Source organism: Penicillium manginii (genome assembly GCF_028828005.1).
Source record: "Penicillium manginii strain IBT 31320 chromosome Unknown utg000002l:1.0-5564898.0:1.0-5567710.0, whole genome shotgun sequence".
Classification (NCBI taxonomy): domain Eukaryota; kingdom Fungi; phylum Ascomycota; class Eurotiomycetes; order Eurotiales; family Aspergillaceae; genus Penicillium; species Penicillium manginii.
The window spans coordinates 3,776,517-3,798,677 of NW_026643103.1; the positions used below are offsets into that span (position 1 = coordinate 3,776,517).

General features: G+C 47.4%; 9 protein-coding genes across 9 annotated transcripts; 5 read left to right on the plus strand and 4 right to left on the minus strand.

Moving 5' to 3' along the window:
* Positions 1 to 1,077: 1,077 nt before the first annotated feature.
* N7533_002699 (uncharacterized protein) lies at positions 1,078 to 2,874 on the minus strand (the record flags this gene model as incomplete). Its single annotated transcript, XM_057099349.1, has 2 exons — positions 1,078 to 2,562; positions 2,617 to 2,874. The coding sequence occupies 2 exons, from the start codon at positions 2,872 to 2,874 to the stop codon at positions 1,078 to 1,080; spliced, it is 1,743 nt and encodes a 580-aa protein (XP_056964485.1).
* A 1,504-nt stretch (positions 2,875 to 4,378) lies between these two features.
* N7533_002700 (Gfo/Idh/MocA family protein) lies at positions 4,379 to 5,553 on the plus strand (the record flags this gene model as incomplete). The annotated part of the gene is made up of 5 exons (XM_057099350.1): positions 4,379 to 4,427; positions 4,478 to 4,551; positions 4,603 to 4,676; positions 4,734 to 4,749; positions 4,813 to 5,553. The coding sequence occupies 5 exons, from the start codon at positions 4,379 to 4,381 to the stop codon at positions 5,551 to 5,553; spliced, it is 954 nt and encodes a 317-aa protein (XP_056964486.1).
* Positions 5,554 to 6,663: 1,110 nt separating this feature from the next.
* On the minus strand, positions 6,664 to 7,640 carry N7533_002701 (inositol oxygenase; the record flags this gene model as incomplete). The annotated part of the gene is made up of 2 exons (XM_057099351.1): positions 6,664 to 6,720; positions 6,777 to 7,640. 2 exons carry the CDS (start codon positions 7,638 to 7,640, stop codon positions 6,664 to 6,666), a joined length of 921 nt encoding a protein of 306 aa, XP_056964487.1.
* Positions 7,641 to 8,647: 1,007 nt separating this feature from the next.
* N7533_002702 (Zn(II)2Cys6 transcription factor) lies at positions 8,648 to 10,324 on the plus strand (the record flags this gene model as incomplete). Its single annotated transcript, XM_057099352.1, has 1 exon — positions 8,648 to 10,324. One exon carries the CDS (start codon positions 8,648 to 8,650, stop codon positions 10,322 to 10,324), a length of 1,677 nt encoding a protein of 558 aa, XP_056964488.1.
* Positions 10,325 to 10,904: 580 nt separating this feature from the next.
* On the minus strand, positions 10,905 to 11,510 carry N7533_002703 (NADPH-dependent FMN reductase; the record flags this gene model as incomplete). The annotated part of the gene is made up of 1 exon (XM_057099353.1): positions 10,905 to 11,510. One exon carries the CDS (start codon positions 11,508 to 11,510, stop codon positions 10,905 to 10,907), a length of 606 nt encoding a protein of 201 aa, XP_056964489.1.
* Positions 11,511 to 11,834: 324 nt separating this feature from the next.
* Positions 11,835 to 13,519, plus strand: N7533_002704 (MFS transporter; the record flags this gene model as incomplete). The annotated part of the gene is made up of 3 exons (XM_057099354.1): positions 11,835 to 12,060; positions 12,132 to 13,108; positions 13,217 to 13,519. 3 exons carry the CDS (start codon positions 11,835 to 11,837, stop codon positions 13,517 to 13,519), a joined length of 1,506 nt encoding a protein of 501 aa, XP_056964490.1.
* Positions 13,520 to 14,668: 1,149 nt separating this feature from the next.
* N7533_002705 (neutral/alkaline ceramidase) lies at positions 14,669 to 17,078 on the plus strand (the record flags this gene model as incomplete). Its single annotated transcript, XM_057099355.1, has 5 exons — positions 14,669 to 14,874; positions 14,940 to 15,202; positions 15,265 to 16,032; positions 16,089 to 16,332; positions 16,430 to 17,078. 5 exons carry the CDS (start codon positions 14,669 to 14,671, stop codon positions 17,076 to 17,078), a joined length of 2,130 nt encoding a protein of 709 aa, XP_056964491.1.
* A 772-nt stretch (positions 17,079 to 17,850) lies between these two features.
* N7533_002706 (pre-mRNA-splicing factor SPF27 family protein) lies at positions 17,851 to 18,552 on the plus strand (the record flags this gene model as incomplete). The annotated part of the gene is made up of 2 exons (XM_057099356.1): positions 17,851 to 17,887; positions 17,939 to 18,552. 2 exons carry the CDS (start codon positions 17,851 to 17,853, stop codon positions 18,550 to 18,552), a joined length of 651 nt encoding a protein of 216 aa, XP_056964492.1.
* A 551-nt stretch (positions 18,553 to 19,103) lies between these two features.
* N7533_002707 (putative 3-beta hydroxysteroid dehydrogenase/isomerase family protein) lies at positions 19,104 to 20,721 on the minus strand (the record flags this gene model as incomplete). Its single annotated transcript, XM_057099357.1, has 3 exons — positions 19,104 to 19,686; positions 19,745 to 20,390; positions 20,496 to 20,721. The coding sequence occupies 3 exons, from the start codon at positions 20,719 to 20,721 to the stop codon at positions 19,104 to 19,106; spliced, it is 1,455 nt and encodes a 484-aa protein (XP_056964493.1).
* Between the last annotated feature and the right edge of the window lie 1,440 nt (positions 20,722 to 22,161).

Sequence of the window (22,161 nt, forward strand, 5' to 3'; positions counted from 1 at the left end):
TTATGCGGACCCTGATATCTCATCGCCCCGCTTGTGTGCCGCCGAGGGGGTCCCGCTATATATCTACGACTTGAAGCTTCGCACGGCTCGTACTAACACTACTAGTAGATATAGGTGTCAACCTCAAAATATTATGTTCTCGGCCTGTAGTCCATTCTAATCTTGAATTTGAACCAGTAGTATTGGGTTCAAGCCTGAGCCAAGTATACTAGGTACTTTGAGTCCTAAACTTGTGTTCCAAACTTAAAACCTATGAGGTAGGTAGGGAGATATTTATAGACCTTGTCCCGCGTTTCGAATGGGTGGTCTCCAAACTTGACCACGGTCATCTCAGGCTTCAGTCTGCGTTTCAGGAGGTGTTTAACTGGTGCTCTTCACCGGGCGTGACCCAGTGATTGTCCACTACCGCTAGTACTGCTAATAGTTTCGGCATACTGGCAATTCTGGTCGTGTCACTCTCCGATAGACTCTAGGCAGTCACAGCCTGTCTAGACTAGTACTAGTAGGGTCCAAGATTTTTATGTCGCAGACTCAAACTTGAACCTTTCCCAAATATTCTATCGGAATGATATCCATGATGAGAATAATTCAAGCCATTACTACCTTGTAGGTACCACCTGGGCAGGTCCTTCCAAAACAATTCGGACGGCTGGAATGCCTCAAAGTAACCTAGAAGTTTCAGCCAATGTTTTGTCTCATTTAATCTCCGGGTGCCAGGAATGTGGGATACTTGGGAACTACTAGTATTACCTACTACCTAGTAGTTAGGCAGTAAATGAATGTGCCCCAGCTGGCTGAGAATTATACTACCAGTACTAGTACTACTACTAGTAGTATTACTATCTCCCAGGCCTCCTGAGGTCCAAGTTAGAACCCAACCTTGGATACCATGGTCCATGGATGCTGGGCTAGTACTACGCAGGTCAAAGTTGAAATTTACCTACTACCAGTACTAGTTTTAGTAGTAGTACTAGTACCGATACAAAATGTTTGTTTTTCAATTTTGTAGTTTACCTATAATCAACCGCTGAGTAACATTATATACTATATTCGCACGTATAGATTAGTAGTATGAGTCTATTCGTAAAAGTGTCGCACAACTGGCGAATGTGTGGCATTTCCATACGCCGAGCCTCCATAAGTCAGATACCCAGACTCAACAGGCCCTGATTGCAACAAAATATCCTCCCGATCCCCAAATGTAAAAACAGTCTGCATTCCCATGACCATATGCTGAAGGATATGGCAATGGTACATCCAGACACCTGCATCGGTGATTCTTATCCGCCAAGCTCGCCACCCAGACGGGGCGAGAGGCTTCGTCTTCTCCCGGTATCTGTAAAGCACAGAGGTGTCACGTTGGACTGGGCGATAAGAACCGAGGAGTTTCTCATTAGCGGTTGCATTGTACTGCCCATCGCCTCCCCCGATATCATAGTAGTGTCTGCCGTGAGCGTGGAAAGGGTGGGCATCAACACCCCCGTTGTTGAAGGTGCCTTGGTTCTGCCAGACGATTTCGATGACTTCGCCGATTTTGGCGGGGAAAGTGCGAGTGATGTTGTCGAATCCATTACCACGAGCGGTCGCTCGTTGATAAGTGGCATGGGTGTCAAGGTTTCCATTATATATGTCGATCAGGTATGGCGATTGTGGAAAGTTTTGCACCCAGTCGTATCCGTTTTGGAGCCAAATAGTATGGTCACTGACATTCTGGTGAACATCGATAATGATTCTGCGTGAGACTTCCTCCAGTTTGGGGAATCCGTGATCTGGGTGCAACGATTCTAATTCATAATCAAGCCAACCTTGAGCAATCTCCGCCACAGGTAGTGGTGGCGGCGAGGGAACAGTCTTCAAATCGGCATCAGTCCCGCCCGAGTATTGCAGGACGGCAAAGTTTGTTAAAGTCGTTGGTCTTGCTAGAGTCGTAAGTTGAATATAGAAGTGCCGTTTTGTGGCTTTTTTCAACTCTGCTTCGGACTTTGCAGTCAACAGTACGCTATATCTCTGACCGCTACCAATTTGCAAGAAGCTGGTATTCAGAGGCTTGGTATTGTGGCCGTCCGCCTCGATGATAGTGACATCGTGGCTCTCAATGGCGAGAGAAATAAATGATAAAGCGGTGGCACCAATGAATCTCAATCGATAAGATAGGCCCGGTTCGATAGAAATCGAAGCCAGTTGGCAGGAGCCTGTATCATTGGTTGCCTGGCGACTGCGTCCATTCACCAAGATTGCCTTGGTCTCTCCACTCCATGTGAAGTTGGTGGATGTGAGTCCGTCGATAATGTGCTTGTCAGTCTCATTGAAGAAGTCAGATAGCAAGATCGTACGTTCCTCGTCGTAATGGGATGGCGGAGGGTCGCATGAATCCACAATCAGCGGGCCCTTAGCAGTGACAGCTTGAAATCCAACGTGGGAATGATAAAAATAGGTTCCCGCAGTACCAATTTCGGGTTTCACTTCGTAGTCAAAGAAGTGACCTGCAGGAATAGGCCACTGACTTGCCGCAGGGGCACCATCAGAGAATGGAGCCGTAAAAGCCGTGAGGCCGTGCCAGTGCTGAGAGAGAGGTCAGCGCTAGGTAAAGCCCGTGTTTGTTTTTGGGCTGCCTACTATCGTGGTGTTCTCAGTCTTCATGTCATTATATACGCGGATCCAATTCACCTGTCCCTCCTTGAGACGCAGCTCTGGACCGGGTGATGATCCATTGACAAGGACTGAATATCTGGTCATACATGATTCGGTATAGTTTCCAGCCGTGACTCGCAGGATATGATCCGGTTGAAAGGTGTTGTCATGGTGAAAAACGGATCCGAGAGATGTTTTTGCCAAGCCAAAAAGCAAGGTAAGACCAATTCTTATGCCTTTCATTTTTGCGGAGGTTACACAAGTTGCATCATTAGAATTAAAATAAGCTTACTTCATGATCGAGGAAGTAAAGGCTTTTAATAAAGGCGAGCCAAGAATGTCGTAGTGGACGTATCTCACCATAGTCACTAAGGCATAATTCATTTCACTTCAATTGACAGTAAGACCCTTTTCTTGATTAGGGGGCACGAGGCGCCGCTTGACTGTGATTGGCTTTGAACGCAGATCAGGCCTCCAAGTATTTGATTTTGGCTCTCTTTCGGGAAATGATGAGCGGTCAGGTATGGTGAGTGTTTACGAGCCTTCAGGTAGCGGGCTCGTCCCGACCGCCTTTTTGGATAGATAGATAATGAATGCAAGATAATTGTAATTTCATTGAAACTGCTGTTTCGATTTTTGGCTCGTATATGGGTGAGTATATCAATCATCTGTAGCTACTTTGGACACACATAATGCAAAGTGATATTTGATAGATACAACTTGAAATGCATCTCTTCTCGTTTCTGAACCTTGCTTTTGAGAATTTAGCCCCCAAATCAAAACACTGGAATCATCTTTTGCGAGCGCTCTGGCCTTCTATAAGTCTTTTTTTAGGCGTCCTCTGCCTTTGTCGAATCAATTACCCGTTTCGCGTATGTGGAATCCCCGGCATTTCCAAAGTCGGAATACGGAGTACCATAAATGTAGTCATGCAAACCCCTAGCATCGGAGATTAAATCAAGGATGCCTTGACACTTCTGCCTCTGTGTCAAGCATAAAACCCAACTCAAATTTAATTTGCAAAGCCTTATCATGAAAAACAGAAGCCGTCCTATGAAAAATATTAAGTGGCGGTATGATACTAGTATGCTATACGCGATTTTCAACTTTTCTTTTATTCCACTCATTTACTAATTTTATGTTGTGACTCCGACATTATCACTTGAAAATTTTGACAGGCTGTTTGAAATTAGAACGAAGCAGGAAATGACATGAGTTGGGCAGATGCAACTCGGATCGCTCGCACTGAGAACGATGATCTGCAAACATCGGCGAGAAAGATGCCCTGGGCGTAGAACATCGTGAGATCGCCCCGTGATAGGTATTGAGATATTCGCGGATCCAAGCCAGGTTGGAGTATTAACTGGCGGGATGAGCAGAAGGGAATTGTTGAAAGGCGACAATTTGTTCCGAACATCAATTAGTATGCGTACCCTGTTACTTTAGTTCATACTAGTACTAGTAGCTTTGACAATTCTTCTTCTATTTTGGTTTTTACCTCACCTAAAATCTATTTCCTCACTCATTTGGCATACTTAGGAATTTGAAACGGTGACCAGTCCATTTGTAAAATTTCCTGTCATGTCGGACATCGAAATCCGGGATTTCTTGCTGCACGCTCCACGCCAGAACCCCACCAGCTTCGTTACATAAATGATCTTGGCCCAGTTCTCATATTTCTTTTAAAACACATTTATTGCACAATTTCAGCACATTCAATTTTCTTCAAAATCTTTCCTTTGCAGTTATGGCGATAGAGAAACTTCGCATCGGTATCGCAGGCCTTGGCCGTATGGGTGCGCATTTGCATTCTCGTTGGATTGACCTTGTATCTTACTGTAAACAGGAAAACGTCATGCGGTGAATTTCCACGAGCTCACTGCTCGTGCAAATGTGGTAGTCGCGAGCGCTCCTGATCCCGTCGAGCACGAATGAGCTGTGAAGAAACTTGAAGATGCTCAAATCTTCCAGGACTACGACGAAATGCTTGAAAAGGCCGATATAAAAGCTGTTGTAGTTGCGAGTATCACTGCCGTGCATGCAGAGTAAGCTATAAAATCTATCAGAAAAGGCCTTCATGTTCTCTGTGAAAAGCCTTTAAGTGTCGATCTCGAAGTTGTACGTTGATTTCTTACTTATGCTCATGAACTTTTATTACTGACGAGCGACGTTACGGTATAGGCTGAAACTGTAGTTTCGGCATATGAGGAGTCTCTCAAGAAATATCCGCAGCAGGAAGTGATGTGTGGGTTTTCTCGTCGCTTTGACGTTTCATATCGTGAAGCCCATGCAAGAGTTTCAAAGGGCGAGCTTGGATCCCCAGTTCTTTTCCGATCTCAAACAGCAGATTTGCATGATTCATCGGGATGCTTCGTCGAGTATGCGAAAACAAGCAGTGGTATAATTGAGGATTGTTCTATTCACGACATCGACCTCATTATTTGGTTCCTAGGTGAGAACCGTAAGATCAAGAGCTTGCAGGCAGTTGGTGTTTGTGCCATCCATCCTGGACTAGAGGCGAGCAATGACCGGGATAATGCGATCGCGACTGTGGAGTTTGAGGGTGGAAGAATGGTGGCGCTTTATTGCTCACGTGTGATGGCGGCCGGGCAAAAAGACACCTCGGAAATTATTTGCGAGAAAGGTCTAGTGAGGGTGAATATGCAAGTGAGAAAGAATCATGTCGAGATTCATGACTCGCAGGGTGCCAGACGTGAGCTGCCGCAACATTATTACGAGAGATTCCGGGAAGCCTTTATCACTGAAGCCTCCGAATCCACAGCATGCTGTTTGGACAATTCTCTGCCTCCAATAAGTCTCCAAAGCTCCGTTAAAGCGGGTTTTATCGGACAAGCATTGCAGAGAAGTCTTATAACGGCGAGAAATTTTTCTTTGAGTAAACTTAAAGAATTCAATAGTTAGAAAGTTCTCTTATTACTGAGAAGCTATTTATTTGTCTATTTCAAATCAGCTTCACGCAAAGTTTGAGGATGCAAGTTTATCGTCGCTACTTGTATTAATTCCTCATCATGATAACATCCATGGATCTTCTGCGAAAAGTTTTACGTACTAGTAGGACCAAAGCTAAGGTGGTCATCTCCAGGGTTGTTTATTCTAAACAGTCGGCATGGTTTCAGGATCGTATCAGTCATGCGTAGAAGCATTTCCTTTCCGATCCAGGAAATTTACTCAACGGTCGGTATTAGGTCTCCGAGCTAAACACTAATTACTGCGATGCCAATCAGTACCCTCGTATTGGGCTCCACAACTGCGGGGAATTGCCCGTCGTCGAAGTGTTGAGGGGGCTATTGGTGCTTTATAGACGAGTTAAATATGTTGAACTTCTCATCATGACAGCATTGTAGTCACAGGACCTCGGGAATATTATCTCCGACAGCTGCGGTGTCCTGCGAGGTGTAGTTAGGTACTATGTACCCAGGTAGGTAGGTTGATCTTGAGAGCCTGAAGCACCGCACCAACAACAGTTCCTGCCGTGTTTTGACCAGGAAATGCTAAGAGTAATAGACCTCTCCTAGGCATGGAGCAAAATATTCGGAGATATTAAATGAATATATCGAGCTTGGCAGATGCTTCAATATCTAGGTACTAGCCAGGTATCATGGATCATATTGGGTATTCGGGTGTAATAAAAGACGCCCCCAAGCCAAGCATTTCCTCCCAATTTGATCTTTCAATTTTCGAGCATCCAGAATGGGAAATTTGAGATATAAACCAAGAAGGATCTTATTTGAGTATGCCTCTCGAAATTAGAGAAATAGGTCACAAAAATTGGACAATACTTTCTACGATGGTCTGCTTAGGGTTATCTCCACATGCCTCGATAGCGAAAAGAAATCCGTAGAACCTCATTTATGAGTCTTTAGCTTTATAGAGCTAAGGGGAATACTGTCAAGGAGTTTATTGTGTGCTAAAGAGCGACCTATTACATACTAGCTTGAGGCGTTTTTGGCAATTTGAGTGGCCTCGAAACTTTGCATATGTCAAAATGGAGGAAATTCCACGCAGGAGCCATCACCACCTAAGAACCTTTGTCGGAAAGAACTCATCAATGAGTTCAAGATAGTATGGCTAGACTTTTATTAGCATATAGTTGCAAGATCCTCATTTTTAGTATTTAGTCTTACCTTCAACTCTTCAACGTTTGGTACCTCATCGCTCTTGGAGTACAAGTCATACGGATTGAAAGCTCGCACAGCTTCAAGCATCTTATTATCATGCTCATTCATAAGTTTATGATAGGCGTTCTCGCGATGCCATGGATAAAATGAGTGGTACCGAATCATAGCCAAACCCTCGGCGGGAATCGTCGACTGATCCTTGACAATATGATAAAGGTATTCATCATGGCCCCAGCAGAGCATGATATTCTCTAGGCCACATCCAGGGGAGTAGATGCCAAACTCTGTGCTGTATACTGGATTCTCAAAATCCTCGTTTTTCTTGAAAGACTCAGTCCCGAAGATGATTTTATCATCAAAGGCACATCCGACGGGGAACGTATCCCCTACAACATCCCACTGGCCCTGTGCACCAAAGAAGAAAAGAAGTTTGCCCAGATCATGGATCAACCCAACAAGCTGCATCCAGCGAGGCTTACCCTCTTTGCGGATAGCTTCAGCAGACTGAAGCAGGTGTGTCACCTGAGATTCCTGGGTGTCGGGATCATATTCATCGATGAAAGTGTTCAGCTTTTCCATTGCTTCCCAAACAGTCATATGTGCGCGGGTCTTGTTTTTGAAGTCGTTACGAGCCTTCAAGTTAAATGCCACTGTTTGTAGGGTATGTTGCTGAGCATAAAAGTTTTTGACTTGGTCACAAGCATCGTTGAACTGGCGGAAATTGTTCTTGTCCTTGGATTTGTCAAATTCTGATTCATCGTACAGGTCCTTTGAAATTTCCTTTGCGTTCGCCTTTAGGACATTGACGGCGTCGATATTGTCCGACGTGGCTTCGATATTTGCAGAACTTTGCAAGGCAGTGGGTGCCATCTTGAAAACACTTGACTTTGAAAGAGATAGAAAGTAAAACGGAAGAGATAGATAATTCAATGATAGAGGTTGCCTCAAAAACCCCACCGGTTTTATAGGATCCTGAATCACTGAAATTGTATCGGGAAGTGGAAAACGCTTTCCAGTTTCATTTGAGACTTCCGGAAAATACAATATAATTCCAAGGTTCTGAGGCCTTTAGGCTCACAACACCCGCACACGGAAAATCGTGTCCGAGAATAATAGGTGTAATATTTCTTGCTTATCAATTAGAAATCATTGGTTCGTGGGTGGAATGCCTGCAACTTATCACAATAAATTAACCCTTTATTCTGGAAAGTAGTGCGCGAGCTAGAGGGCGAGGAAAAGTGAGGGAAACCTCTTATAATTTTATGATACACAAGATAAGTGCTCCAATAGGTGACTTGAACGAAATATGACCCCAAATCTTCGGACTCTGAGGCCTCACCAGAGGTTATTTTGAGTCTCCTAAGCCGAATTATTCGGTCTCCGAGTCCTTTTGCCAAGGTGATGTGTCACGCGGTGAACGGAATCCGAACTCACCCCGCATCCGCCCTCTATTATACCAGGTTGCATGCTGGTTGTGATAATTTGATAACCTGGGATATCTATATATTTTGGCAATAGTACTATCTACCTATTAGACAAGCTATCCTATTACTGAGTTTCCTGAATAGATTGATTATGCTACAACACTGAATACTTCAGGGCCATTCTGAGTACTATAAAATTAGCCTTCAGATCATGCTAAAAGTTAAGTAGACTGTTTTTTGCATTGTTGATATTACATGACATGAAATATGATCTCATTTAGTATAGTGTTTTAGAGTGGCTAGGAATTGCGTCAATAAAAATGTGTAGTGTTCGTAACAAATGATGCCTCAGGCGACAATATTATGTCATATGGTTTTGGGGAGATCCGTTGGTACAGCACGCGTACTAGTAAGTTTTAGGAATCTACTAACATCAAAGGATATGAAAGACTGATGCCCAAACGCAAGGTTGAGTCCTGGTCGGAAGACCAGTGCAATAATACTTATCGTCGAATACGTTCACTCCGCGCTTGTGGGGAGTGCCGCCGACGAAAGCGCAAATGTGACGGACGGATGCCCTGTTCGTCCTGTGCGGGTCATGGTTACCGCTGCGACATTAGTCTTACAGCGCTTCCTCTCGAACAAAGTACCGGGCCAGAGAAGCTCGGCGAGCCATCTCCAGAGATTGCCAGTGTTAATCAGCCCGAGGAACAAGACAAACAAGAGAACAGTGACTCCTGGGACAAGGTGGTCACTCAGAACCGCCGCGCTCGTGTTATTAGCCGTCATAGCGCCGCCGCCCTACCACGCGTTCTCGGCCATGAGTTAGACGATCCATCACCCCCACGATTGCATTCCTACGCGTGGAACATGGGTATCCGTGCAGAATGTCGAACGAAGTTTGTTTCCCAAATCACTTCACTTATTTCCGAAGAAGAGTGTTGTAGCTTGTCCGATGTGTTTTTCAGCACCGTCGACTCCACATTCGCCTTCATCCGACGAGAGTGGTATTTTCAACAGCTGCAGTCCAAATGGCAATTCATGCAAAGCGAACCGGGTCTGGAAGCGGTCATATGTGGTGTAATTGCCTTGGGGTCATTCTTTTCGAACCCATCCCATTCTCTCGAATCGAAGTTTATCAACCAGTGTGTGCTTATTCTGGATATGGCAAATGCTGAGCCCACGGCTTCCCCGAGAACGGAGTTCTTGGCTGGCTGGATTCTGCGCTCCTTGTATATGCGATTGACGACACGTCCTCATATTGCGTGCATGGCGAGTCAAATGGCCATGCATCTTTCCGAAGTGCTGGGTTTCCATCGCGAGCTGACATCCGGATCTATGACCACGACGTCGGACCAATTGCACGTGGATCCTGATGAGGCCGAGACAAGGCGGCGTTACTTCTGGACTGCCTGGTCTTTGAACTACATTTTATCAACTGAATATGGTATTACGCCAGTGCAACTGCGCGCAGTGACTTGTCACCTGCCCTCCAGAGAAACTGCGTATGGATCCGCTGTGATTTTGAAATTTATTGAAGCAGTCCGTGTTTTGCAGGACGGTTGCGAAGGTCACGAAAGTCTGATCCTGAGAGGAGGAATCGATGATATTTTGAGCCGTCTCACTCTCTCCGAGAAAGATGGAACCACACTCCTTGCCACCTTTCATGCTGACATCTGTCTTTGTCTGTTACGCCGGGTGCTCTGTGTCACTCGTTCTATCAACAAGTCTAGCACCTGTTCCGCGGTCACCATCTTGCAAAAAGCGTTTGGCAAGATTCGCGAGTTAGTCGATCTACGGCAGCCATGGTGGAACATGGTCAGCATACCATTCCAGACCATTTGTGTGTGTCTATGGTTCAACTCCCTGCCGATGTTGTCCCTTCTGCGAGATGCAATGGATCTGCTTCGGTTGCTTGCACGTACCTTTGATACGCAAATGACTCGAGAGGCACTGGCAACTGCTCAGCACCTGATCAATGCATCGCAAGACCAGGAGGAAACCAAAAGCAGATTACGACAGGCAGCGCTGGATGATCTATTGCAGTCAGAGCCTGCGCCTGATGTGAGCCTACTGTTTCCAGAGTCAGGGTTTGACTCGCTGGATGATTGGCTGTCTCTGCCTTTCTAAGCTGTGTTTTATATTATAGGATATGATTCTGAAGCAGCCTGGGATTTATTAGTCCGAAAGAGGCACGTTCTTAGGTAATGAATCATCTCAGATATACACCGCTGAAAGCTTATCGTTGGAGGAGACTTGGAAGTAGGTAGCCAAGTGCCTCCAAGCAATCCGCGAACTTCAAATAGAACCAGCTCAACATAAAAGGGGGAAACAAGTGCTGTCGGCATGATATTGTAGCATGCAGACCTATGGATCGACAAAACAGGGCAGTAAGTAAATTTTGTAACATTGCTTCGCAACGACTAATAAAGGTTGCTACTATAAACCCCAGCTATGACGACACATATTTGAAGTTTGTTATATAGAGATATCCGGTATGTTAAATTTTAAATTTTAAATTTTTTGGTTGTTGCAAGGTGTTATCTGTGTTCTAACGTACAAGAGTCCAGATCTATTAGAACAATATTGGTCCCCATGCATTTCTTCCTAACGACTCTATAATAACTTCACCAAAATAGAAAACATCTGCTTCTGAATACCATATTCCCACCACCGCCCCTGATCAACCACACTGGAAGGATGATTATGATCAATCCCCACGGACCTTTTTTAACAATTCCACAAACATGGAAGGCATCTGCTCTTCAACACCAGCTTCCCGCCACCGATCCAGATCAGCCACGCTGATCTGCTGAGTCCTTAAGCAGTCATCCAGCGTTGTGGACTTGACTGTTAGTGCCGGGGTGGTGGGCATGATGTTCATGCGGAGTCCCTGCAGAATCTGGCGCAAATGACCTTCGGCCTTTCCACCACCCCTCCCTCCGTATGTCACAATCGCCGCCGGCTTGCCCCGCCATTCATGGAACAATAAGTCCAGTGCATTCTTCAGAGCGGCGGGAATACTCCAATTGTATTGTGGGGTCACAAATATAAAAGCGCTGTACTGTTGCACAGTTGCGGACCAGGCTCGTGTAGGGTTGTGGGCGTAGTGAGGTGTCGGGTCGGTCTCCGGGAGGTGCGAGGGCACGGCAGGCTCACTGTATAACGAAAGGCCTTGGTCGCCGATATCAAGAATTTCGATCGCTTCGGTTTCAATGTAGGGTGCGGCAAGATTAAGCACATATCGAGCGATAAAGGGATTCAGTCGAGGCTCGCGGATGCTGCAGACAACAACGGCAATTTTCTTGGACGACATGATCAATGGGGACTCGGAAGGAAACAGGTCGATTAATGGTGAATCGAGGTTCTCATTGGGGGTTTTTATGAATATTGAGTTATTGCTACTACGGCTACTGCGGATACCGCGGAGGGAACAGTCAGAGGTTAAAATAACCTTAACTATGGATGAGTCCCTTCCTTCCCCCGCGGATCCCCGCGGACCACCGCGGAGTGGTGGCTTCTACCTTACCCGGCCAGACCACTGCGGATATTGCGGAGGGACGTATCTTAAAAAGACCGTTGTGTAAAGCTGTCATTTGTTGGATTTATTAATTAGATATTACCAATTATAATCCTCGACATGATTACGCATGCTACGAAAACACATGAGGAGCTAGCGAGCTCTCAGCAGAATGTCTCGCCACCCAGCACAAGACCTATCCGCCAGCAGCGTTTCCATGAAAAGGTACTCATTTTCTCTACTCTTGATAACGCAAAGGAATATGAACCATGGAAGAAGTATTTCTTTACTGGTATTGTCTCCCTCGCTGCGGTCGCTGCACCACTTCAGAGCAATATGTTATTGCGTGAGTTTTCCTTGTCCTATACTATACCAACTTGAATGCCAACAAAACTGACATTACTTTCGTCTACACAGCCGCACTATCAGAAATCGCAGCATACTTTCACACCTCTCGGTCGCTTGTAAATCTTTCCGTCGCATTCTATATCTTATCCATGGGTATCATCCCACTCTGGTGGTCGGTGATCTCAGAGCTCTACGGACGGCGTCCGGTTTACCTCATATCTTTTGCCATTTTCCTGGTGTGGAACATCGTTTCGGCGGAGAGCACTTCCCTCAGCATGCTGATCGTCATGCGCGTTCTATGTGGAGGCGCATCGGCATCTGTACAAGCAGTTGGGGCGGGAACCGTGGCCGACCTCTGGGAGGTTGAGCGGCGTGGGCAAGCCATGGGCTACTTTTTCTTAGGTCCAATGGTCGGTCCGCTCATATCTCCCATCCTGGGAGGCATCTTGACCGAAAAGCTTGGCTGGCGGGCTACTCAGTGGGCCACTGTAGTATACGGTGCCATTGTTTGGCTTCTTATCCTCTTTTGCCTTCCCGAGACCTCATTCGCTCGCAAATCTTTGACTCGTGAACAGTCGCCCGACGCAAGTCCCAACGATGTCAATGAAAGCTTCACGATAATTCGCCGTATTTGTCGCATCTTCCTCGAGCCGTTTAAGGTCCTAACCTACCTGCAATTCCCCCCAGTCCTCCTCACAGTCTACTACGCCAGCAGCACGTTTGCCTGCTATTACGCGGTCAGCATTACCCTACAGACCATGTTTTCCGACGCCCCGTACTTCTTTTCACCGATCATCGTCGGCCTTGTCTACATTCCTTGTGCCCTAGGTTCGATTACGGCGTCGCTTTTGGGCGGCCGGTGGACCGACCATATCATGCGGCGACGGGCTAAATCATCTGGTCGATTTAATGTGGAGACCGGCCAGATCACGTATCTCCCAGGAGATCGAATGGGAGAGAATGCGTGGCTTGCCTCCTTAGTGTACCCGGCGGCGAGTCTATGGTTTGGCTGGACTATTGACAAGGGTGTCTTCTGGCTATGTCCGGTGAGTTCTGTGCTTTTGAACTGTCTTTCTTTTCCTCCTTTTCCTTCTTTTTTTCATCGCTTTCTTCTGAACGATTCGTGCTGATTACCTCTCCCTCTTTCGTTACAGTGTATTGCGACATTTTTCTTCGGTCTTGGAAGCAGCACGATCTTCAGCATGACGTCGACAATGCTGACTGAATTATTGCCAGGAAGGACCAGCACCGGTGTGGCTTTGAACAACGTGCTGCGCAATACCCTTGCGTGCATAGTCGTGGTGGTCATGCAACCTTTGATCACTGCCATTGGACCCGGTTGGATCTTTACTGGATTGGCGATCATCGGCTGGGCAAATATCGGAATCATCTGGTCATTTAAAAGTAATGCGGTCAAATGGGCCGAGGCTATGGAGACTAAGCTATCTCATAGATAAAAGCGGCAGCATTTCATTAAATTTAAAGAAGCAAGAAAGGGCCGGCGGTCATTGTTTCTTTCTGATTCGTAGTAACCAAGCAAATATGTACATACTACAAGATATTACAAGAAAGAATACTTAATTTTAATTCTTGTGTCTTGTAGATTCCTCATTTGACTTCTGATACGGACTTTGAATTCTGTTAGCCCAAAAAGAAAGTGTATACTGTTACATTTGGCTCCGGGGCAGCCATCACGTCCAAGAATACCATGATCTTGTGATATCCCGATGGACCACTCATAATCCATGTCACTTAGTTCGAGAGATGAAGTGTAAATAACATCATAAGCGAATGAGGCGTGAAGACATTCCACGACTAAATTTGGTCTCTTCTCCGAAGTTCTTTCTATGCGCCTGGCTATGAACCAAATCTTTCAACGTGTGCTAATCCTATTGTACGGAGACTTAATAACTAAAGATTATACTGACCTCTTCGTCCAACTAGTAATAGTACTGATAATCTGACAATATTACTATACGAGATACTCTCTGGCAAAGAAAAGGCAAGCAAACTACTACTACTACTATATTAATTGCCAAGCCGAGGTTGGGATACCAAGAAATGGATAGATGAGGATGATCGCCAATGAAAAGTGGGGCCCAACCCTGTCAGTGGTTCCTGAGACCCTTGGGCAACTTGAACCATCCACCACTTCAAATGATTCGGGCCCATATTCATCTCCGTGCGGGGAAGAAGAAGCCTTTAATTGGAAATGGTTGCATCCGCGTCCGAGCATGAAGAGCAGCTAAACCAGGTTGGGCACGCGGAATGTGGAATGTGCACCAAAGCTGCAAGACCTCCGACGATCCCAGCCCTGCAGGTTCGCTGCTCAAACACATCACACGCATCCACCTGTGCCTTCGCTTATGCATTTTATCTCTCCGACCCCGATGCTTTATTCCAAGTTGGGGTAATGATCATCTGTGAGACCCGCCCTCCGAAGCTTTAGAGCAAGCCTTCAGCTGTGCCATCCTCTCAGGCTGAGGTTCAAGGTGGGCGCGGGTTGGGATACAAGTACTTAAGTACTCGCATGTCTCCGCTTTGCGCGACTTGATGTCATCATTCGTACTCCTGCCTCGCTTTCAGATACCGCCATCACTTTGACTATGGCTAATCTGCGACTGGGGACGGCCTTTGCCGGGCTCGTTTTGACCATCCTGGTGTTTATGCAGTTGCTGGCAGTGGTACGCTATAACGATCGAGTCCCTGCCGGTAGTTTCGATCGCAACTTCAACCAGTGGAGGAGCAGAGCCAATACAGCTACGGACGACGGTCTATTCTTAGTGGGCGCGGGCAAAGCTGATGTGACTGGGTATGAACTCAAGCTTGATTTATTCCATTATCTGCCCCAAAATCAGCCATTAACCCTTTCTTTAGTCCTGTTGTCGAGGTGGATTTCAACGGCTATGCCAGCTTGAATCAACTAGGCACTGGTTTGCGACAGAGAATCTATTCTCGTGCCTTCATTTTTGCCGATCCCAGCAAGCCCGGGGACGCCTTTGTCTACCTCGTCCTCGATACCCTCGCGGGTGACACCGCTGTACGACATGGAGTTCTGCAGGGACTCGCAGCCTTAGGTGGTGACTACGAACGCTACGGCCAACACAATGTTGCACTTACTGGGACACACTCCCATTCCGGTCCTGGCGCTTGGATGAATTATCTTCTTCCTCAGATCCCCACCAAGGGCTTCGACAAACAGAGTTATCAGGCGATTGTGGATGGCACCATTTTGTCTATCAAACGGGCCCACGAAAGTTTATCCCCGGACGTCTTTCTTTTGGCTCTATTGACCTCGAGGACGCGAACATCAATCGCAGTCCATATTCGTACGACCACAACCCTGAAGAGGAAAAGGCACGGTACTCGGCGAAAGTTGACAAGACACTAACCCTCCTTCGTTTTGACCGGGAATCGGACAACAAAACTGCCGCAGTCTTGACCTGGTTCCCTGTTCACGGGACTTCCATGTACAACAATAACACCATCGTGACTGGTGATAACAAAGGCGTCGCCGCGTATTTGTTCGAGCGGAGTGTTGGCAGCGATTCACGATTCGCGGATGATGTTGTCATTGGATTTTCCCAGGCAAATGTTGGCGATACTAGTCCGAACATCCTTGGCGCTTGGTGTGAAGATGGTTCTAACCAAGAATGCACATATGCGGACAGCACTTGCGGCGGTACAAATGAGGACTGCCATGGACGGGGCCCTTATTTCCGCGAAAAGGACAATGGTGCAAAGAGCTGCTTCGAGATCGGCAAGCGCCAGTATTCGGCAGCAAAGAAGCTCTACGAGCAATTGGATTCAAATCCAACCACTATTACAGGCAGCTCAGATGTCAGGTCTTTTCACGTGTTCAATGACATGAACGGGTATACATTCGAGTCTCCCTTCAACGGGAGCACTTTGAAGACATGTCCTGCGGCACTTGGATACTCTTTCGCTGCGGGGACAACAGATGGACCGGGTATGTGATGAGTGTATTTTACATCCTGAATTATTGCAGCCACTAACATTTTAAAGGTGCCTTTGATTTCACCCAAAATGCAACTGGGCCAGCCACGCAGAATCCGCTGTGGATAGTAGCTCGCGCAGCTATTCACCAGCCATCACAGGAACAAAGAGAATGTCAGGGCGCCAAGGAGATCCTGCTAGATGTCGGAACGCTTACAGTACCCTATGCTTGGGCGGCAGATATCGTCGACATCCAGGTTCTTCGAGTCGGGCAACTCTTTATCATAATCTCAACCAGCGAGGCCACTACAATGTCGGGAAGACGATGGAAAGAGGCCATCGCCAAGGGAGCAAAAGACACACTATCTGTGGATGACCCCCCTTGTTGTACTTGGTGCTCCATCAAATAGCTACGCGCACTACGTCACGACAGAGGAAGAATACAACGTCCAGCGATACGAGGGCGCCTCCACTCTATATGGGCCCAACGAACTGGCAGCATATATCAATTTGACTCTCACATACCTGCCCTACTTGGGCAGTGCAGCGAGCAGCTCCAGCCTCCCCGATATTCCCACCGGTCCCAGCCCTCCCATCAACACAAATAACTCGCTAAGCTTCATTACTGGAGTCGTTTACGACGAACATCCGATAGGAAAGTCTTTCGGACAAGCCACCTCCAGCCCAGACAATAAAACTTACAGCCCAGGCGACACAGTCAGCACGACCTTTGTCGGCGCAAACCCCCGCAACAACCTTCGTCAGGAATCCACGTACGCGGCAGTGGAGCGCAAAGATCCGAGCTCAGGTGATTGGAAAGTGGTGCGCAATGATCGCGACTGGAACCTGGTCTTCTCCTGGGAGCGGACCAATCTGTTGCTGGGATATAGCGACGTTACTATTTCCTGGCAGATCGAGGACGACTACTACAGTGTTGACGATCCAAATCCAGTGCAGAGTGGCACGTATCGTATGCATTATTACGGCGAATCGAAGAGTGCTCTCGGGGAGATATCGTCATTTGATGGTATTGGAGGTACTTTTATGGTGTCTACATGAGCGTTGCCATTTGTGGTCTCCGTTGAGCAGATCAAGCCAGTAGCAGCCAATATCTATATGAATTCAATGAGGACATTAAATCTGAGGATATTGCAATCATCTTCATATAAATGAGCTGCTTCGCTAGCTACAACCTTAGAACAGTGACGATGATATTGGATATCCACCTGGGCATATGCGATATTACTCGATCAATCCAAGGCCTGATTTCAATGAGTCTTATCAGCCAGGAAAATGGCTTGAAGTCGATGCTTATTAGCTTGTTTATATCTAGTTCACGCGTCAGAATCTCCCTTCTACTTATCCAGTGGGTGTTAATTGTGGGTCAGTTGCAGATTGCCCCAAGACCACAAGATAAATCTTGAAGTTATTCTTCGAGGGCAAGACAATTTAGGGATTGCGAGCTAAAGCAGTATGCCACATTGCCCCCACGCATGCTTTCGAGACTGCTGGAGTAAAATAATTGTATAAATTGTGGGGGTTCAAGTTGCTGGAGGAGCCGCTTCAGGTCTCTTCTGTAGAGCACCTGGAGTGTTGAAAGTGCGGCGATACACTTCTGCCAGTAGGGTCTGAATCCAATCAAGTACACCGAATGAATGCTCCAGATCGATATCGGAATATGAGCAGAAGAAAAGCAAGGGAAAAGCAAGTGAAAGTATTAAAATGGACACTGATAGAACGAGGTCACATGACAGACCCACCGCCGAGCCCGACGCCTCAAGAAAGTCAATCCGATCGCGATCAAAGATTCAAACCCCCAATCACCCTCAAAATGTCTCTCATTAGCGAAGCACACGACTCCCTGCCATGTAAGACTATGCATTTTAGACCCTTTTCCAACGAAAACTAACACAGTCTAGACATCGACACCCCGCCGACCGAGATCGCGCGCCAAAAAGCCCAGCAACTCATTAACGCCGAGCTCGCCCCAGACCACAGCACAACCCTGCACCCTTTAATCCCCGCCGAGCCCGAATCGCACATCAGCGCATTCTTCCAACAAGAAATCGACCGCAAAGCTACCGGCGCCCCGCTGTCAGGCGGCATCGACCTGTCCCGCTACGAAGCACCCGAGGCCCCGACGCGAGCCTCAGACACCGATGCACCAGACCTAGATGAGTGGCGCCAGGCACTGCAGAAGGCATACACATCTAGCTCGCATCTTTCCAAACGCTACGAGAACCTGACCCTGCTGGAAGAGGGCGGCAAGAATGCCTGGTTGATTGGAAACTCGCAGCTGGAAGATATCCTCCGCAGACTGGAGAAGGAACTTGCAGACACAAGAGAGGCTGGGGACGAGGTGAACCGCCAGCGTAAGATTGCGCAGGAATCTAGCCAGGGCGAGCTGGCGGGTCTGCAGGATACGTGGAGGCGCGGCGTTGGTGCGGTTTTGGATGTCGAGTTGGCGTCTGAGGGACTCAGGATGCAGATTCTGGAGCACAGGCGCGTGGCGGCCCAACAACAGCAACGCTAAGGCCTGGATTATCCGGACTTGAATGGAGTTTCTTTATCGGAGCTTCATTTTTTCTATATCTTCGTCCCACTTGCGTTGCCAAGAGACCACGCTTCGTCCGAAGGGGTCATGTTTAGTCGTCGCTGAGACTCATCTGACCGATGTATCGGACATTTCGGCGAAAATAACTGATATGGGCCTGCGAATCACTACCTTTGCACCCAGTGCCGACCACTGTCTGCGAGTGCCCAAATATCGCCGGATCGATATCTGGACGTCCCTGGAACATCATCTAAACTCTGACCTGCTGGCCTGGGACTAGGTATTTCTTTCACAATGTGGTTCGAGCGCCGAATTGTGGCTACCTTCGCAGCCTGATTGTACTTCTATTTCAGTTGAAAACTTCGGGGGTTCTAACCCAACTATGATACCAAGAATAATATGAATGCTAAAACACTTCAATTTGACCATATTTGACTCCGGCTAGGCTATGCTATTAAATGCTAAATAGTGCAGTAAATTGCACCGTTCATTAAATCTCCGATTCACATTGAAAATTACTGGCCCTCCCTTTAGATTTTCATCCCGGGAGAGACAAGATTAACATCAACCCCATTCTCGGTAACAGCCACGGGGCAGCTTTTTTCAACAGTGTCTGCTATTCCAGCTTTGGAATTCCAGTCTACAAGTTGCTTGCACATTCCCTCCAAGGTAGTCAGGGGCGGATTGTAGCCGAGTCCACCCAGCTCAGGCGCCTGTTTCGCACGAGTGTCGTCGGCAACGCAAAAGGCACCGGAGATGGAGAAAAGCGAGGGCTGTATTTGGTCCAAGTCTCCTTGAATCTTTGGCAAGAGCCAAGGTAGGTACTTGAACTGGATGATGGAGTAGAACTCGATCAGGTGCGCGAGTAGGAAGAGCGGCATGGGGGGAATCGTCGGGAACGAGACGGGGGTTTTCGATAGAGTTTCCAGTAGCGTATATATATCGCCGAAGGAAATGGCTGGGTTTGGATCTGTCACGACAAAAGACTGACCGCCGGTATTCGGGAGAGTAGAACCAGGCTGGCTTTGTTCGAGGAGTCGTTGTTCGTAGAGGAGGTGAGCGATGGAGACGTTCTCTGCGTTGACGAAGCTTTGAATGACGGGTCGGATCCAGCTGCAATCATGTCAGTAACTACTGTCGATTCTTTACTTCCGATGTGGTGTCTACTAACGTTGGACTTCCCTGTTTGCGCAAGTATACACCGGTGAGGGTCATACTCGTATCGCTTCCGATTCCATAAATCCCATTTGCAGGTCGGATACATCCAGTGCGGAAATTCGACGAAGGATCATCGGCTGCGCGAATCATTCGCTCCGCTTCCACTTTGGTTACGGCGTAATTGCCAAAGAACTCATCGTGACGCTCTGGTAGCTTCGCCTTGTCGCTGAGAACCTGGAATGCACGCTTGGGCAGTTTCGTCCAAGGAGCTACCCAGATCCCCATTCTGTGAAGAGTGGTGGAGCCGGAGGAGGTTGAGACGAAGCAGGATGCTTTGGCTTGTCTCGCAGCATTGAGAACGTTGCGAGTACCATCGACGTTCACCTTGACACTCCGTGACAGGAACATCTCCAGTCGCTCTTGTGGGCGGATACTGGCTGCTGTGTGGAAGACAGTCAAGGGGAGCTGGGCCACGCTCTCTGCCCATGGCTGCTCGAAAGCGGTAGTGACGTTCAATTCATCTGTGATGTTGGTTTTGACAAAGCCCACACCTTGGTCGAGGATATCCTGCGTAGGTGACAGGAGATCTAGCACACGGACCGCAGAGGGATCTTCGCCCCGGGCGAGAAGGTGTGAGACAATCCAGCCGCCGACAAGACCTGCATGAGATGATATGTTAGAATAGCTCGTGTTTCAAGAAGTTTTTTGTATGTGAGATTTGATTCGTGGTTTTGCTTGCTGTATTGCATGCATGCAGAACATACCGGATCCACCCACAACTACGTAGCGTCGGGACTGTTTCGGCGGAAGGCTCTTGTTGACATCGATGGGAGATTTGAGGGCCTTTTCATATCCGGCTTTGACTTCGTCCACGGTCCAACGGTGTGGAGATGCTTCTTCTGCCTCTGGTGGGACCGCCTTCATGACAGAATTGACATGGTGTAGATAGAGGCCAACCCCGAACAGCGTGATGAGGATCGGGATCATCATACTGGAAGAAATTCGTAGACGAAAGGTGAAAGGTTTTCAGCAATTTTTGCCTTTTGCTAGCCAGACCCCCGTGGGGAAGAAAAGGAAAGAAGAAGAAGAGGAGGCTCAGAGATGGTTCATAAGAGTTCAAGATGGTAGGGATGAGATGTGTTGAGGAAAGACCCAGTGATCAGTTACACCTCATATCATATATCCAAGACTACGGAGTAAAAACTTGAAGAAAAGAACTGAGTAAGAACACCGAACATTTTGATAAACCTAATTAATAACACCGGGCATAGTTGGCATAGTAATTCAAAGAATCAAGACCAATTGTCCCTCACCAATTTTGGGGCAAGATTTGTAGGGTCGCTTAGAGAGTCAAACGGCTCGGTTAGCTTTAAACGAGATGAGGCGGCGTTGTGGTTGGTTGGTGCCACCAGATCTCTCGGTCGATTTCCCCGAGCTTTGATCAATCAGGCATGAGACAGCGAGCCTACGTAGTGGGGTGGGGTTCGTGTTCATCTTCATTCATGTCTACAGTACGGAGTATGTTCGTGTTCATTCTCAGCCACTTACCATCTCCATTTCGGCTTTTCGGCCTCTAACACTAGAGTGCTTACCTTAATCTCTAGGATGCCAAGATGGCGAATGGGAAGCCAGATGCTCCTCTCAGAAGACCCACCCCCTTTCTTGGGGAACAAACCTTCTTCTCAGTATGCCCATGGTAGTCACCCTAAGGATTCTGTGCTTTCGGGAAGGCAGTGACTTCCCTCATGGCGTGGAGTAGATGGCTTCGCTTCCTCTCTTCAATCTACCTTAATCACGACTTTTAGTGTCTTAGGGTATCCACACTCGTGGTCTCTGACAACATTCTTATTTCGCCCAATAGCACCATTATAGTGGCTCGGAGGCAACATATGGTTTTTATCATGTTGAATACTCCGAGTCCGGCTCCTCCTTCAATATGGATATCTTGATAACTTCACAAGTTTGGCGGGGGTTTGTCTAGAGTTTCGCGGCTATCAGATTGACTCGCTGAAAATAGCATGGCAGAAAACCCCCGAAGTTCTCACGGTTCGTCGTCGCGGAAGCATTCCGCCCAAGATGAATATTAAAATGGGCTCGCCATGTCATCGGCATTGCGCTTGTCGGAAATATGCGCCGTACCTGTCGGCAATCCGTGTTATTATTTTAATATTCAATTTGCCGACTTTATGGCCCGATCGTGGCCGTTGACGGTACCAGAAGAGCCGATGGGATCGCCCACCACAATGGAAAACTAACTTGAAGTCACGAGCAGAGAAGAACAGGCACATATCGCAAAGAACCCCGACCCCCGCAGAAGCAGACGCTTGGGTAAACTGCCCAGACTTGTCTTGTCAGAAAGCAGCACCCAACCTAGGGCTTCTTTGTTAAAACGTGACAGCAACTGGGGATTGCGCATGTATTCGGCAAACC